Here is a 17522-nt window from a genome sequence, read left to right as displayed (position 1 = left end):
TTAAATTTCCAACCCTACTCGATTACAATTAGACGACCAGCGAGCGCACGCAATGCACCCCGTGCTGTGCGTGTTTTGCGTTTTTCTTTGCTGGGCGCGCGCGGTGGTGGCGGTGGCGTTTTAATATTTGATACACACGCGCTGGGCCCGGCATAAAGCACTGGTACACACCGGCGGGCAGGTGGAGTGCGCCTCGGTGTTCGCCGCGTTGCCTGGCAACCAGGGGTGCCGTGCTGCTGGCTGGCTGGCCTGTTTGGCACACGGCCAAGCAACCCCCTCCCTGCCTCCCTCTCTTGAGGGTGGGTTTGTAGGCGAACAGAAAACTGCACTCTTCGCCACTGTCACCAACTAACACAGCCGACCGATTCTTTTGAATTATTCGCCGCACACGCAGAAATGCGTGCGTCGAGCATGTTCGCATTCGCAAACAGAAGAAAAATGTGTTTACTGGGGGAGTTTTTTACGTTCTGGGGTGAAACTTGAGTGTTAAAATATTTATGCGTAGCGCAGGCAACTCCTCTCTGCTTATTTTCATGAAATTAGGGAAAATTGAATTTTTTTGTCGGTGTGCATGCGACCGAATTTGCATCTCGTGTATAGGAGAGGGGTGGTTTCGGCAAAAACGCCGAGACCAGGGATTAGCGTGTTATGCGCAAAAGGACAGAGATATGCTGCTTTGGGAGTATGTGTTTCAGGGCTATTTGTGGTTTGGTGGTTACTTAACGAGATGAGCAACAGTATCGATTGATGCAGCGCCAAAAGGGGACGAGCGTGGCCCGGTGTCGGAATAATTCCAATCAAATACGGTGTGCGCTAACTTTTCCCATCGCTCTCTAATAAAATTAATGCTTTGATACCAATCCGATGGTGCGGTGGAAGCTCCCGATCAATGGAAAATTAATAAAATTGATATTTTCAAAATAAATATATTTTAATTAAGCTAACATTCCGAATTTAATCGCAAGGGAATTTATAAAATGAAAAAAAAAACAGTATCAAAATTTTGAGGAGTTGTAAATTTTTAAATCACGGTGGGAAAATTTCCTTTTTTTAAGTCTGGTTAAATTCGGAAAGTTGATGTTGACGTTATTATTTGCAATTTTAACATTTATTCTAGGAAATATTCCCTCTACCTAAAGTTCCCGGAATAGCCGCTTTCACATTTAATCCGTTATTCACCAGCAAGTTTTGCACCCTGAAAATTTTAAAGTCAAAAATAAGCCTGATATTATAAAAATATATTTAAAAAAAAATAAAAACCCGTGCAAGCCGCTACACATTTCTTTTGGGAAATTTTGGAAAAATGAAAAAATTGCAAATCATTTGATTCGTAGATTTGGTATTCAAAAATGTGTTTTTAGTTTAAAAGAAAGTGTAAAATGGACTTGTCATGTTAAAAGCAAACATTTTTCTAAATATTTTTCCTCTTTTTATATTTTAAATAATAATTTTTACACCAAAATGAAGTTGGGTTAGTTTTGGCCAGCACTCTTAGTTTTTTTCTCGTTTATTTTGGAATTGGATTTGTTTGCTCCTGTCTGCCATAAATAATGCTGTGTGCTAAAAATCCAATAACGCGTGCATATGAGGAGAGTGACAAATCCATATTCCATCTATCACCAGTGACACTGCGGAACGCATCCCCTCTGAGAAGAGTTCTGCTTTTTTGCTTTAGGGGAAAAACAAAAAACCCGAAGGATTGATGTTCGCAACGTCGAAGCCAGAAGGGTGGTTGCTTAATTTCTCTCCAGACGAAGAGGAAAATGAGAAAAATCGTGCGTGGTGGAGCCCAATTGACGGCTGGGGCAGAGAGGCGAATCATCGATCTGTCTCAGGTTTCGGGCCGATCGGCGTGCTCTCTCTCTGGCGCGCGCGCCCGGCTTTGATCCACTTCATTTTGGAGCCAAAGTGGCGAACAAACACCTACTGCACATATGTACACGCACGCAAGCACACCCTTTTTACTGTGCACATTCGCGCCCCTGCTCGCACACTGGCTTTGTCCCACCAGAATCCCCGGCAAATCCGGCCCGAAAGACTGCAGCAGCTAGCTTTCCACGAAATTGGGTTCAGCTAATGCCCCGTGCGCACAAAGGGTACGACGGTCGCGCAAATTGTGTTTGATCAATTCGCTCTCCGATTGATTGGACTCCAGCCGATTTGGTTAGCTAGAAGGTCATATAGATGAATAATTCTTAAACTGTCAATTTATTTAGAACATATGTTCAATTGAAACAATAAAAAATGTGGTTTGAAACGAATTTTCTAAAGAGAATTAATTCATTCTTGACAGATATTTAACTTTTTGATTACATATATGTTCCAAAAACCCAAAAGAAGATCGTATATAAACATCATTTCTAAATTCTGGACAGTTTTGCTAGTAGAAAACATCTAAAACTGACGAGTTGACGAGAGAATTTCACAAACTTATTTAGATCTCTCTTTATACCCACATTTTAATGAACAAACATCGAAGGAAAAGAGAAGAGGTTTTTACTCAAGTTGTGGTAATAGTTTCTCTTTCCTCTTGGAAAGCGATATTGCTTTAAATTGGATTGAAGCCATATATACATATTTACATATTTTCAAACTCTGTCTAGGGAGGAGTGTGTAAATCTTTATAAACAGCGAACTTTTGCAGCACTACTCTTCGAGGCCAATTTGGCTCGGACTGTAAAACACCCCGCACGTCAATTCAATTCGTTCACTATGATTATTATTGCAGAAAAGTTTGAAAACAAGGAGCAGCATAATTCAATTTCCCCCGGCGACGTACTCCCGCGGGAGCAAACCAAAATCTGCCTGCGCCGAAGTTAGCTGAGAAACTTGTGCAAAAGTTACCAATGCTCCTTCGAGTGTGCAAAACAAAAAGCAGGGAAAAGAATCGAGCGGTGCCGCGCCAAGTGTACGTGAGAACGGAATTTTCTTTGTCCTGCTAATGTTTGCGTCTCTCCGGCCGGCACAGATGGTCGCAATTAAACTGACTGTCGTCGTCGTCTGCGCGATCAATTAAATTCATTCATCAGCACCAAGTGGAGACGAGTGATATTCTAATGATTAAAACGAGTGCGCGGGATGAACCGTTAATGCTGTGTAATTGGATTCGCAGATGCAGCGTCAAAGGGTATTGGAACAAAGAGGCGACGCACGATTGATTTCAGTTTTGGAATTGGATTTCACAGCTTTGATCAAATTCGGAGCACTGCATAAACCGTTATGCTTGCAAAAATGATGAAAATTCAACTCGGAATAAAATTTTTACCATAATAACGAGCGGAATTCCTACTCTTGATTGATAAATTTTTTTCTTTGAAAATTTTTAAATCATCTAAATTTATCTTAAACGGCCGTGAGTACTCTACCAAAACAGTCTAAAATGGCTATTTTTGCTTCTCGTTAGGAAATTTCTCTTACAATTTCAGTCAATCCATTTTTTAAGTGTAATAGTAGGTTTTTCTGCTATTTAGACCTGTTAGAAAACAGCCAACTGTTATTGATTTTTTTTTTAAAAAATATTTAAAAATGAATTTAGACAATATTCTTTTTCATTAGGATATATATCCAGCAAACAAATAGCTGATACTTTTGTACATTTTCAAATAACTCATGAAGTTTGCCAGCATGAAAAATTCCCGCTTTGTTCGTTTTGGTGGTACTGCAAGAAGTATTCAAAAAGCTAAATCAAGGTTAATTTGGATTTATATAAATTGTAAGGCTATGTTAACAAGATATTTCTTTCATGGCTATTTCCTCTTCTGCTCTTATGAATGTTTTCATCTTGATGTTACTGTAAATTGTAAATGTATATTATGATTCTTCGATTACTAGCATAATATATATATCATTTACTCGACTATAATCTGCCTGTTAATATAAGAAACAAAATAGTAATTAGGTCGTACGCCGGTGGTGTCCAATAAATGATTAATAATAAATCATGTATGATTTTTGTAGCCTTACGAAATTAAAAATACGTTCAAAAGTGAGGAAAAATCGAAATCGCACAACGTGTTCTTTGTTAAGATTTTTATAGTGCAGAAGGAAATTATATTTAAAACTCAATCTATAATTGCTTTGCAGTTTCAAAATTTAATGAGAAAATGAAAAAAACTTGACAATATATATGTGGAAGGAAAACTCTATTTTTCAATAAAAAAGCTCAATCTTAACAGTTACGACTAATTAAATGAGCTAAAACTGCCTAAGAAAACATTAAAGAATTTAATGAGAAAACAGTCTAAAAATATACTTTTTAATGTTAAAATTAAGAGGAATTTCCTTACACTTAATCAGGAAGGCATAAAAACAATTATTGGCTCTTTTTACAAAAAGACCATCTATATATATGTACATTACACAGCCGAGCCCAAAAGAAAAATCTCCTAAAATATAAAAAAGTCACGTTACGGCTAGGAGCTGGAAAAGGCCGAAAGGTCAGTCGACCGGCCGCATTCGGCGTGCGATCGATCGGACACGGTGGGAAATCGGAAAAGCGGGGCGAAAGTTTGATCGATTGGCTGGCAAAATGGTGTCGGTTGGCGGCGTGTGCGGTGCTCATTGAATCTCACCTGGCCCCGGCCGAGGAGCGCGTTTGTCGAGCGGGCGTGTCGGGCGGGTTGTCTGTCCGGCGACGCACTCTCTCTCTTTCTCTTACTCACTCACTCGGGCGCCGCTGACCGCATCATTTTCGCTCGCTCCTACTTGCGTCGGCCGCCGACTCGAACCCAACAACTCGCCGACCGAGCGACCGACAGTGCCAGAAGCAGGTGCAGCAGCTGACAGAGCCGATGTTGAATCCGCAACCGTCTTTGCCCGAGTGCAAATCTCGCGGATAAAATCGAAGCGTGCGCCCCCGACCGGCGCCTGCGTGCCAGGCAACCCGCCCGATCGAACGCGGCGACCCGCAGCGCAGCGCACTCCCGCTGCCCCTGCGTGCCCTCTCTCCGCGATAGCACGCGATTGACACCACGCGTCTGTCTTTATTGCGCCCCCCGATAGGTGCGATTCACACCAGAGATGCGCTCTGCAATCAGTGTCAAGGGTGGTCGGCACAGAATCATATGTACGCAGCAGGTGAAATTTTTTCGATTGGACTTTGATTAAAATTGATTTATAATTTTTTGCTTAATATAGATTAAATTTGGTTCACAGACAGTGTTTGATGATTGATGAGTCAAATCGATCGGTGGGTCATTTTTGACATTCTGAGAAAATCTTACAGTTTTGTGAGTTTTGTGTCGTTAAATCTAGAACAAAAAATTAGATCTAAATTGAAATCTGGTGAAACTTCCTTTTTTTATATACTACTCCTGGCCAAAGTTTTATCGTAGTTTTCCTTACTTCAAAAAATGTAATTTAAATTCTAAAATTTAAGTAAATTAGAATTTTTGAATTTTTCCCAGTGACCAAAAGAAGAGCAAGAGGACTTTGTAGGCTGCACATAAAGTTTTTGAACCATAAATGATTATTAGCAATTTTTACGAATTTTAGCAAAAAATAATAATTAATACGTCAATTGATTCGTCTTGTCAAGAACGAAAACTAAATATTAATTTCCCGACATATTAGCATATTTAAATTTAAAGCACTACCGAGCAAAAATCTGCACACTTTTCCCATGACTCATGATTCCGTTGATTTTATCTTAGATTTCAATTAATTAAAATCAGTCATGTGCCACGAGCCATATTCATTAAAGGAGAAAACCAGCGTGTCAGGAGTATAATCGACTTATTTTTCACAGGCCTTATTAAACGTGATTCACGCATGAGGGTGGCCGACTCTTTGGGGGGCGGGTGGGTTTTCTAATAAAGTGTTCGTTGCGGCACACGCACATGCGTTTATACTACGGTAATTTGGACCAACTTGCCTCCTTGCAAATTGATGTTTATTTCTTTGCCAAACAATATTGGATTTTCTGCCTCATTTACAACTTTGTTTTACAAATGAGACGATACAGAGTGAAAATTTAGAGAGCAGAAAACAGTAACAGGTTTTCCTGGTCTTCATCCGTTGAATAATTTTGGCTCGGATTCCGGACTTTCTTCAAACAGTTATTTTATATTAATTTTATTTTTTAATCCTGAATTCAACCTCCACTACTTTTCTTCTTTCGAAGGCAATTTACGGATTTTTGTTCATTTCTAAAGCACTTTGCTAGACACAAATTGGTTATCTCTAAAGAAACATAAGCTGTTAAAAGGATTGCTGTCAGCAAAACATTTTCCTACAAGCATGCAGTGTATATTTACGACCTGCATCCATACAACATTTATGTTTTACGAGCTCGGCTAATATTGTCTCTGCACTTTTCATCAAGTTGCCAATGTCTGCGCCGGCCGGGGTACTAGACTGAAAACGCGGCTGAATGCACACGGTGCTGCCGGCGAAATGCGATAATAAATCTAACCGTTGCATGGCTATGGCTACTGCATGCTGATGAATAGCGAAATCATGCGCTGCGAACTGAATTTATCGAGAGCGCCGGGCAAAAGTGGTGCTAATCAATTATCCAATTAGCAGCGGGCGGCGGCGACGCGCTGTCAGCCTGCATTTTGCAGTTCTCGTCGGCTTGAAGGAAATAGCAAAAGCCGGCCGAAAGGGGCTCCAGGGGAAAAATCTGACGGGCGCGTGTTTATCGAGCAATATTTCACCTGCTCATCAACGGCAGCGAGCCGCTTTTGCTCCCTCCGTCGCCGTCATTAATCAAACGAGATGCTTATTAAGCTAAAAGCCCCTGCCATGCTGCCGCCGCTCTTGACCAGCCTGAAATGCGATTTTCTGGCCTCTGCCCTACCGAGATTTTCTCCAGGCTGCTACATTTTTAAAGTACAAGCTGAGTTTACCAGCAGGTCAAATGAATTTAATTTAGAAATTAACAATGCAAAGGAAGGCGTATCAGCCCGCATTAGACCCCTTGCATCGCTTGGATCCTCACATTACAACGTGCACGTGAAGCATGCGACCCATCGGCTTGGTTTTGGCATGTTCTCAAATTAAATTGCTTGAAATTAAACTATTCGCGTTTTGTAGCATGTGGCAGAAAATAAGCGAAAATTGTAAATTTTGATATTATGATTTAAAGAGGGTTGCTTCTGTGCAGAAGTATGGAAAATCCTTGTATTCAATGCAAAAGGAGCACTGTAAATTTTTGAAAAAAGTGACTGCAAAGTTAGCGTGCTTTTCAAATGGCGAGGACTGTTTCTTCACTTGAAATCCTATTTTATTTCACGACAAAGAGTTTCCCCCAAAAAGTGGCACACACTATTGAATAGATCTTGACGAGAGGGACTGAAATCTGCTAAGAAAATGTGGTCAAGCGCTGTAAAATTTGGAGAAAATTTGAATTTTTAAAATAAGCAAGGTCCTTTTTACTATTGCAAATTGTTTATTGATCAACTGCATGCTGCATCCAACAACTCAAATAATTTTCAATTGTTGTCCAGTATCACTCCGCTTTAAAACCACAATTTAAAGAAACCCGACAATAATTCAGCTTCAAATTTCCCACTTAGTATGCTACTCAAGATGTGCATTTCTTATTGTTCCTCGACCTTCACCCAATGTCTGCCGAATTCCCTTAATTGTTCCCCTAGCTCGAAATTCAGCGGCACAATTTTCTCCTCTCATCCTTTGAAATGCAGAGAGGCCGAAATCTGGTTTCGCAAACAGGCGACGGTGGGAAAAAGTGCGGCGAGGTTCGCGCGCTCTGCGATAGCGAAAGTTTTGGCCGCGCGCGAATGTGTAAATCCAAGACCGCGCTCGCCCGAGAACCGAGAACAAGGCAGCGAATTGCAAATTATTCGCATTTATTCACTGCATGCGGCTGGAAACAAACGGGATGACGTCACGCGCGGTGCTTTATGATTCGGGACGCGAGGTTGGGGATGTGGCAAAGTGCGGAATTATTTGTGATCACCGGCCGGTGCACGCGGTCAGCTGTCCGATGAATAATTCGGCCAGTTCTCGGGGCTTTATTGCTTCCTAAGAGCCTCATTGGCAATGCCAGGAATTTAATTGTATCTTTTAATTTTAATTTATCACTTAATTTTTTGCAGAGCAATACTGACTCTTGTTATTATGCCTGTGCCCTTCTTGGCAGGTGTTATTATATCTTTTTAGAATTTATTTACTGAAACGAATCTGAATTTTACAATGTTGAGCTTTTAAAGCAACACGAACAACACCTAGAAGGCTGTGCAAATATTTATTTTTAATTTTTATAAAATTTCGCACAATTTTCATCCAGTCTTTACCGGGCTAGAGATAATTTTGAAATTTTTTCTAGAACTCATGAAAAATCTTTAAAAAAGTGCATGTAATAAGCTCAGAGTTGAACAAATCTTTACTTAATTCTTTTTATTTCATTTCAGGACACGGCAGAAAGATGATGAAATTTAAAGTTTCTAAAATAGCCTGTTTAATGATTTAAAATTAGCAACAGCAAAAAAAGCTTTAGCTGGAATGCGCTGAAAAAAGTGGACACCTTAGAATGCCATTGATGTCTAAATGTTGATCTTTGATTTTAAATTTAAATTTAATATCGCCCAATGAAAAATCATAAGGTAAAATATTCTGAAACGGTTTTTGGGTAATTTTGCAGCTCTCCTACAGTTTATTTCATATTTTTTAAAAATTGCTTGGTCTTTCAAGTAAAACAGTTAAAAAAACGAAAATAGCAGAATAGAATTTAAAAGCAACCCCTTGGTGCACTGGAAAAAAGTTAATTAGTAATCACAGGAAATTATTTTCCTCGATTTAAAAAATTAAATAGGTTTTTGGAGTATTTTGATGAGCCTATATTGCTTAAAAAACTCGCGTCCTTGCTCTCTCATTTCACCCGTGTCTTAACGAAAATTGATTTGCGGCTGTTTCGAGCGTATTTTGTTACTGACGCACTTCATAAATCTCAATCAAATCTGGCGGCACGTTCGCCATGCTGACAATTCCGCCGGCTCTGGCCCGCGCGCCGAGTAATTGAATTGCAGCTTTTGCCCAAGACCATCAACGGCGTATTACAACCTATTTCCGACCGACTCTCCGACGTGAAACATTTTTGATTCACAACAGCGCTCTTCGGCTTTGGCGGGCGCGCGACCGAGAAATTCGCGCGGCGAGCGAAATGTGGAATGAAAATTGCGTGTCGTCTGCTGAAAACGCGCTGATGAGCGAACATCCTGTCTTCGCAGCCAGCCGCCAAGCAGCAGACTTTGTTGGGCTCTCTGCGTACTATGCACCAGCGACAATTATTTTAATTATGCTATCAAGAGCCGCGAGTTGGGAAAAAAACGCCCAGACAGGGAGTCGAGCTCGCAACACTGACACTGACGGAGGGTTTTCTGTTAGTTAGTTGGTTAATTAGTTAAATTTGTGCGCTATAATTGAAAAATGTGATTCATTTTTTAATATTTTTTTAATTCACGTGTGATTTTCAGAGACCAAAATTAAGAGTATAGGAAAGTTAAAAATTGGCTTCTCTCCCTTCCCTTTTTTGTTCATATTATTATTATTATTTTTTTTTTTTTTTTTTTGAGAAAAATTAGCATTCGTCTGAATCAGCGGGAATTGTAATAATTAAAAAAATCAAAATTTACTCCTAAAATGAAAAACTCTTGGTGTGATGTAGAACTAATAGGTAGAATTTATAAAATAAATGCTGAAACGCCTGCCTATCAAAACTATACTACACTACCGATAAAATAATTGCTCTAATTAAATCGAGCTGGAATTTCCAGTGCTCTTTTGAAATTTCCCCAACCTTACTAAACAATTAAATAATTTTGGGTAAATATATTTAAAAATAAAAAATGTGTGTGCAAACCTTTAGCTATTGTCTCATGGCCTGTGGTGTGCGGGCTGAACAATGGTCACTGCTGCGTGTGCGAGGTGTGCAGGAGAGAAAGGTGCTGTTCGCTGCTCGTGCGATCCACCGACTGACTGACTGAGTGACCGGCAGGCAGGCGAGGCAGGCGGGCGGGCGGGCAGGCGAACGAACGAGCGAGCGCTGCGCCAACACAAAAACGACATCGCCACCACCACCTGCGTTTTTTACCTTGGCTCTTCCGCTACTCACGCCACCAAGCGTAACAACATCACGCTGCCTGCCGCCGCTTTTTTATTATTTTATTTTCTTTCGCTGCTCCGATATCAAACTGCTCGCTGCCGTGACTCACGGACGGCCCGAGCGGCGACGCCAGCGCCTCCTCGGCGCCGCTGCCCGCACTCGCCCGTCTCTATTGTCTTTCGCACCGCATTGTTGAGCACCTTGCATTGTTGTCGTGGCATAGGGGTGCAGCTGGGGCTATGCGGGTGCCGGCGGCACTTCGTTTCGGGCGAAACCGTTTTACAGAGCACCAGACAAGTAAGAAATAATAATATTGTTATTTTACACGCCACTACGATGGCTGAATATAGCGAATTAAGATCGTTTTTTGCGTTAACTTTTAAACGGATTGAATCGAAATAAACTCCAAATTTTAAACTAGAAATCATGACTCTATAAAAAGAAAAAGAAGAGATATAGGATTAAAAGATTAATTTTTTTCCATCAAAAACTTAATATTATGAGAAATATATCTAGATATTTTTACACCTATTAAGCAGTTTCATTTAATTAATTAATCGATCTTTTACTTTTAGTGTTACTGGATTTGAGAGTTTCAATTAAGATTCTAGACTTCGTTTACTAAAAAGTTCAGTGAAATTATCAAAACTATATGTCTGTATATTATACAGTTCATTAAATTTCAAATAATTTTGGTTGGCTGACTCACAAATATGTAAGCCTTTTAAATTAAGACGATCATTTTTTCTAAACAAATTGTCACGGAACCCTGAAATGAGCACGAATCATGCAGTTTCAATACATTTGAACCACACTTAATACCGCCTAAAACCGTGAAATTGTTCATTGTTTTTAAAGTTGTAAAAATAAAAGAGGCACCATGAAATATGTTTTTGGACTCGTTTAGAAATTAAAATAAGGGCACTCCATCTGTACCATTGTGGTATAGTTAAGTGCAGAAAAATTTTCCAGTTTTTTTTTTAAACCAAACAAATCAGTTCATATTAGGTTTTTAAATAACTTGTCTCAGATTTATTTAACAAAATCTCCATCAAACCAATAAATTGTAAAAAATAGTTTTCATAAAAAAAATGAGTTTTCCTTTAAAATTTAGATCGTGTTACATCAAGTGTCAAAGACAGGTGAATTTTGCCGAAAATTGTCAAACTGAAAATCATCCATTTTACTTAGCAAATAACTTGTCTAAAAATCACCGCCAATTTTAGAGAAAAGCGTTTAAATTTCAAAGCCATACATAATTTGCATTGTTCACAACATTGTACTTATAAAACAGTTCTCCTACATTTTCCATAGTTTTAAAGAAACCACAATAAAATTCCTTGAAAATTGATATTTTTTCCAGTAAAAATTTTAAATTAACCAGGTAAATTCAAGAAGAAAAAATAATTCTGTCACTTTGTCAGCTATTGAGGAATTTGAAAAGGATAATGATTTTATTCAATAAAATTCAAAAAGAGTTGAAAACATTTAAAGATGTAATCGGATAACGCGCTTCCAAATTTTGTGTTGTCTCACTCAAGCGGAGAATAATAAATTAATTTGCTTATTTAGACGGGCAAGATTCTCCGCTGACATAAGAGCCGCAGTATGCGACAGTTGCAGAATTTGTGTTGCAGTATTTAACTGTATCACCTAAATGAAAGGATTATAATATTGTTACCATTTTAGAAGTAAAATTTCATCTTACCTCTCGTGGGGCAGGTAAATGTACGGAATGGTTCAGAGTCAGCCCCGAAACAAAATCCAACCGTATTACAATCCACGCAGACAGTACCTCGGCCTGAGCACGTGGCCCTTGCTGCTTTGCTGATGACCCTTTTGGAATTCTTCGAATTACAGTCTGGAACCTGCGAAAAATCAGCATTATTTTTGTATTGTTTAACAAAATTGCAAATCGCTGTTGTCTAAACAGCTCGCTGCTTACCAGTGCATATAACTACATTTCAGATTAAAATAATATCGTTTGACATGTAACAGGTACCTTTTCGGCTAATTCGCAAGTGTTGGTTGCAGTACTGAACGCTTGTCTAAGTGGGCAAGGAACTGCCACCTGAGGAACGAATTCGCCGGCATCGTTTGCTCCACACAACAGAGCAGCGCGGCAGTTGTGCGGGTGAGGCTGCATGCCGACTCCATCGCATCGATGCCTGAGTCGAAATTTGGAGCATTTGTAGAGAAAATATATTAAACGACAAATACTTTTCAGAGAGAAGACGTCCAAGAGGGAGCCGCTTGTACCCATGGCACACCTATCAATTAAATTTTTAACTTTTAAGAGGAAAATTCTGCAAATTCACTAACCAAGAGAGTTGCAAGAAACACAAGAAGACCGAGTTGTGCCATGTTGGAATGAGGTGACATGGCTCACACCACCCTTTATGCATTCTTAAAAACTGTGGTGGGGTTATATACCACTAATCACTTTCCGTGTTGACATAAATTTAAAATGCAATCATTTCTAGATATATTATATTCCTTTTGATTTAAAAAAATCCCCAAACACTTGCAAAATTATTAATGAGTTAGGTCTGAATCAAAATTATGTTTCCATTTCCAACGATTCAAAGTTTTTTGGCACCATTTTCAGTCAAAATCGCAGAAAGATAAACAGTAACTTTGCGTGCAAATTAAAAAAAACACACACATCATGCATGATTCATTGCGCTTTGTGTAGCTATCTCATTAAAGAGGGAAAATGATATTGCAACAAAAAATGCTAAAAAAAAAAACTTAAAGTTTTTCTCTTTCAAGAAATTTAAGCAGCGCACAGTGTCAAAAATTAATTTTCAAGAGTGAAGTCTCGGAAACAGAAGCAGCCTCCCTCGCAGACGTTGTTTATTAATAATGTGAAAGTGCATGCTCGGCAGAATAATTAAGAGCACACGTTTTCATCTGCCGCCGTAGGAGAGCCACGAATCAACAAGAGCCTGATAAAAACACATAAATTTACATTATGGAGTTAAGCAAGTAAACGCGCGGCTCGGAGGAGCACAATGCTTGCTCCCTGCGGTGGCATAATGACTGATTTGCCCTTCGGTGCCCGCCCTGCTGCAACCAGCCACCGCACGCTCCTTTCTAAAACGCAGCACCCTACTTGCCCTTAAAATCAGCAAGAATGCACTCCAATTTTTTCCTCCTAGAAGTCTTAAATTAAATTTAAATAAAATTTCCAATTCAATTAATTTAATACAGTCGTAAATATTTACTATCTTATAAATTATCCTTGAAACCAGATCTTTCGTATGCTAATGTTACTCTCTAAATTTTTAGCAGATGCAATCAAGTTGGCCACATGAGTTAGTCAGAAGTAGCCTGCAAGTTGGTGGTGATGGAAGTATAATACCTAGCTGGTAAAAGGTATATTTTCGATAATAGACACATGTACCACAGACAGTTTTTTTAGAGACAATAAGTCATAATTTGTGAATGTATTTATGCAAAACTTAAAGAAATCCCATCAACTTTCTATGGTGATTTAATTTAAGTCCGACAAGGGTTGCTTATTAGTACGGTGCCAGAAACATTTGAGCCAGGCAGAACTAAAGGAAAAGAAGTGAAACACTGCAAAGGAAAAATTAGATAACTCATTACAATTCCTTAATTTCTTGATTTTTACTTGTAGAGTCGCGTATAAGATTTTAATTCCTGTTAAAATAAAAAATAGTCTAGTAATTTAATGATTTTCTGCTAAATAAAACGATTTAAAAGTACACGTTCATGTCTCTTTTTGAGATGATTTATAGGCTATTTCAATAGACTCAATTTAGGACACATATTTATATATTTTTAGAGCAATGTATGATACCCGGCAAATTCCATTACAATAGTAAATTGTTTTGAGAAAAATATTTGATTGAAACGCGCAGCTCTACACCTTTTTCTGATATATTTTTTGGGGAAAAGTAACAATTTCTTGTTTGTAAAATGTTGACCTATAAAGAAGGAAAAATTGCATTTTGAACGAAAATGACTGAGTATTGTCGCACTAACTCTGAGTGAGCCAGTGTTAGCACGAAGCAAGTCATCGCATTACGTAAGAGGAAAGGGGTTGGCTCGTTTTTACTCAGTCTAACCCGCTCAATAACGTTGAATGTTTTATGCAGGCGCGGCTGACACGATGCAACAGAACATTTTACTCGTCCTCTGCTCACCTCAGCTGACAGACTGAGAAGAGAAGGACGATTTGAAAGATTTACAGATGATGCTCGTCAGATCTTAATTACAAAGTTAAAAAGGAGGCTGTTATGAATCAGAAGGGAAGAGCATGCATCTCGAGACGAAACGACGGGTTTACTCCCTCTCATTTAGACTCTAGTTAAATATTCATTTACAATCCAAAAAAAGTGAAATCAAATTATTTTTTATCTTTTTATATTAATCAATAGTGGTCTGTCAATGATTTTTCACTTGTTTCCGATTCCTTTATTGCGATCTATCCAACGGTGTGCGTGTTAAGAAATAAACGTCCCTCATGATGAAATAATTCGTAATTTTACATAAGGGAGACAGTGCTAACCGCGTGATTAGCATGCAAACTTAGGAGCCGATTTTCTCATAAATTAAAATTTCAAACTGGATATTTTTACTCGACCCCAAGTTTTAGAGAGTATTTAAAGTTGCAATAATTTTTCATAAATTTTAATTTCATACTCAAAACTTTAATTGAAACTAACTCTCTTCCTATTTTGTTTAGGAAATTTATAGAGTAAAATGGAGGAGAAAAAGAAAAAGTTAATATAAATTGTTTTATTATACTTCTAAACGACTAGTAACTTATCATAATTTCCATTTTAGATCAAATTTACACTTGGGTACAGAATGACAAAAAATTTCAATATTTTTTATTTTTCAATCCATCTTCTTGAAGCAACTGATAGGTGTAACGATGCATTGTTCATTTTCTGTCTACTCTTCATGAAGGGCGGGTGAAAAATTCGATTCATTTTTCACCCTCGATTAGTCATAGTGACAGTGGCGCAATTTTTCGCCGAGGCGTTGATGATGATGCGCGCGATGACGGCATCACACTGATCTCTCTGCTTCGTTCTCTTTCGTTTTCGTCATGCTCAGTGCAGATGTAATTGCGTTTTATTTAGGGTGCGGTCAGTTTATATTTATATATTGTTTGTTGCCTCCTCGGTAATAATTCACGGAAACGGAAGTGCCGAGCGGCAGTGAGCACCAATTATTTTGTTGTCCGCGCCCGCCCGCGCATCCAACGTCAAATCTCGACGCCAAACACCAAAACGAAACACGCACATGCAGTCTCTTGCATTTTTCTGTTTCCTCTTTTCGTTGTTGCTAGAATATAAAAAATTATTTAGCAATGAGAGTAGAGGAGCAATCTCAATTTGTCATCTTAAATAATTAAGAAAAAATGCAGTGCATGTACCAAGTCTAGACTTATGAATTCATCAGGTTTTATAAATTATTCTTAGATTTTTGCTACATCGATCAGATAAATATCTGTTATTTTCTGACTCCTAAAGATCATAGCCTACAAGTAATCTTGAAATCAAACCCAAAAATTTAAATTATATTCTTGAAAAAACTGTTCTACTCAAAAGTTACGTTCTCATAGGAAAAAACTTCTTTAATTTCATTCGTCGATAGATTTTTGAGTAAAATATTACTTTTGAAAGGAAACAATTTGAGTTATAAAATCGTACAAAGAAATCTTGCCGTCGTTTCTTGAAAGTTGCTCTCATTCCAATAAACAATCATTTGGAATCTGCTCAGCGAGACGAATCGATTGAAAATAATGCTTTTTGGGAAAATGGGGGAGTGGAAAGTTTTGCCAGAATAAAGAGGAAAATTGTGATTGTTTTTTTTTAATTATAAATAATTATTTCAATCCTGAATTTTAAGATCACGTTAACATTTTATGTTCAATAAATGGAAAGGAAATAACAAGAAAATTTATGTCATTCTCTTTCAGGTCAACTTGGAGCTTATGGGTTATGGCAAAAGCAATCAAGTGCAAATGGCATGTTTTATTGGAAATATCGGTTCTCTCGGCGTCCAGCGGCGGCAATCGCCATGTTAATTTTGTCCCAGTTGCGGGGAGGCAGGCCTCGCGCACGTTTGCATAAGCGCGCACACACATCAGGGAGTTGTTGGTTATCGTTGCAGGCAAAATTTATAATGATTGCGGGCAAACACGTGGCTGGTGGCTGGCCTGGGTGCATGCTTACGTACACACACAGTAATAACAGCATACACGTATAAAATGTTCGGTACACGCACCCGTCGGTCTTGGCTGGTGAAAACGGTGTCGCCCCACCCTCTCCGGGGAAAAAGAAATGGCCGCTGGGAAATATTTTGGTGACATGCGAACCCTTTTGTGAGGACTTTTTGTCGCTTAATAAAAATAATGGGCCGGCACGCGATTCTGGTATTATTATTAATCGTAAAAATGCGGCGCCGCGTGCGTCTCTCTTATCCTGTGTTTTATGATTGAATTTTTGTAAAAGCTTGTTATTAAGCGGCTTAGAAATGGGGAGAACCCGTTGAACGTGGAAAATGAAACGCCCCTAAAAACAATCGAAAACCATGGGGAAATTAGTTTTCTTTCACCGATTTTTTAATTTGGGTGGAGTTTTGCAGACGGCTTGGTACAGCTCCAATAAGACGGGTTTCGAGCCAATTTTTACTGTTATATTTACCCATCTTTCAGGTCGATTTTCTGACGAAAAAATTACTTTTTAAGTTATTATTGCCTTTTCATTACATTATTTTTCTTGTATGTCAAATTCAGGTGGTTTTCTCGATGAATTTCAATGGAATTCTACACTCCATAAAACTATATTGTTACAGATTTGATTACACTTGAAGTATTCACATTTTTCCGGTAAAATTGCCAATGTTATTGTGGAAATGCGGGACAAAAAATAAATTAAAGAAAGTCGAGTATTTGCTCACAAAATATCTTAGCATTTAATACTTGAATCGAACAATAATAATAAGTTGGTTCAAATCGATATTTAACTAACTTTCCTTTTATTTAGAAATAACAGAGAGGTGGCCAAAAGAAATTAAATATTTAATTAAAAATCATTTATTATAAATTAAATTTTGTGCAAAGAAAATTCCCAGAAATTTATAGCTTTTAAGCAAAATAATGCTTGTAAAATAAACTCGAAATTGTATAAAAAGTGGTTTTCAAAGCATTCAAAGCGATCATATCTCTCTGATATTGAACCAGAATAAATTATAAATTTTCTTTTTTAACTCGTCCAACATTTTATTGTGCACACAATGATAAGAGAGATAAAAGTGAGCGGTGTGGACATGTCTCATTGGTGCAAAGGAAGCCAATTAAAAACTAAAATGATAAAAAGTCTTCCGTATAGACACGTAACATTAAGTTACACAAAAAGTGTTCCTTTTATTCCTTAACCCAACCGCATTTAAAACTAACACCCCGTCGATTAAA

General features: G+C 38.3%; 2 protein-coding genes and 1 long non-coding RNA gene across 8 annotated transcripts in view; 1 reads left to right on the top strand and 2 right to left on the bottom strand.

Moving 5' to 3' along the window:
- The window catches only part of LOC135942763 (protein couch potato-like), a 70931-nt gene extending 60948 nt beyond the window's left edge, over window positions 1–9983 (bottom strand). For 5 of the 6 annotated variants that reach the window (XM_065489105.1, XM_065489337.1, XM_065489257.1 and 2 more), the window contains exon 1: window positions 9824–9983. The gene's annotated coding sequence lies outside the window, so the exon portion shown is untranslated. Of the gene's footprint in view, window positions 1–4571; window positions 4840–9823 lie in introns of those variants that run through there. The other variant, XM_065489181.1, reaches the window with a different exon arrangement.
- Window positions 9984–10130: 147 nt separating this feature from the next.
- On the top strand, window positions 10131–12429 carry LOC135943231 (uncharacterized). Its single transcript, XR_010575182.1, has 3 exons — window positions 10131–10363; window positions 12101–12200; window positions 12294–12429. It is a non-coding gene; the product is annotated as an uncharacterized LOC135943231 (long non-coding RNA).
- Window positions 11065–12449, bottom strand: LOC135943147 (uncharacterized). Its single transcript, XM_065489613.1, has 5 exons — window positions 12389–12449; window positions 12287–12336; window positions 12069–12234; window positions 11775–11934; window positions 11065–11719 (listed from the first exon to the last, which is right to left on the bottom strand). Exons 1-5 carry the CDS (start codon window positions 12446–12448, stop codon window positions 11631–11633), a joined length of 525 nt encoding a protein of 174 aa, XP_065345685.1. The 5' UTR covers window position 12449; the 3' UTR covers window positions 11065–11630.
- Window positions 12450–17522: the final 5073 nt, after the last annotated feature.

Source organism: Cloeon dipterum, chromosome 1 (genome assembly GCF_949628265.1).
Source record: "Cloeon dipterum chromosome 1, ieCloDipt1.1, whole genome shotgun sequence".
In the NCBI taxonomy this organism is placed as follows: domain Eukaryota; kingdom Metazoa; phylum Arthropoda; class Insecta; order Ephemeroptera; family Baetidae; genus Cloeon; species Cloeon dipterum.
The sequence above is the reverse complement of the archived record's forward strand: the minus strand, read 5'-3'. Positions and strand labels throughout refer to the sequence as shown.

Bases quoted from the DNA above. Each gene is read 5' to 3' on its own strand.
- LOC135943147 (XM_065489613.1), bottom strand. From the start codon at position 12,448: ATGTCACCTCATTCCAACATGGCACAACTCGGTCTTCTTGTGTTTCTT. The intron at 12,337-12,388 runs GTTAGTGAATTT...TTTAATTGATAG, and splicing joins TGTTTCTTGCAACTCTCTTG to GTGTGCCATGGGTACAAGCG. The intron at 11,720-11,774 runs GTAAGATGAAAT...CCTTTCATTTAG, and splicing joins ATTTACCTGCCCCACGAGAG to GTGATACAGTTAAATACTGC.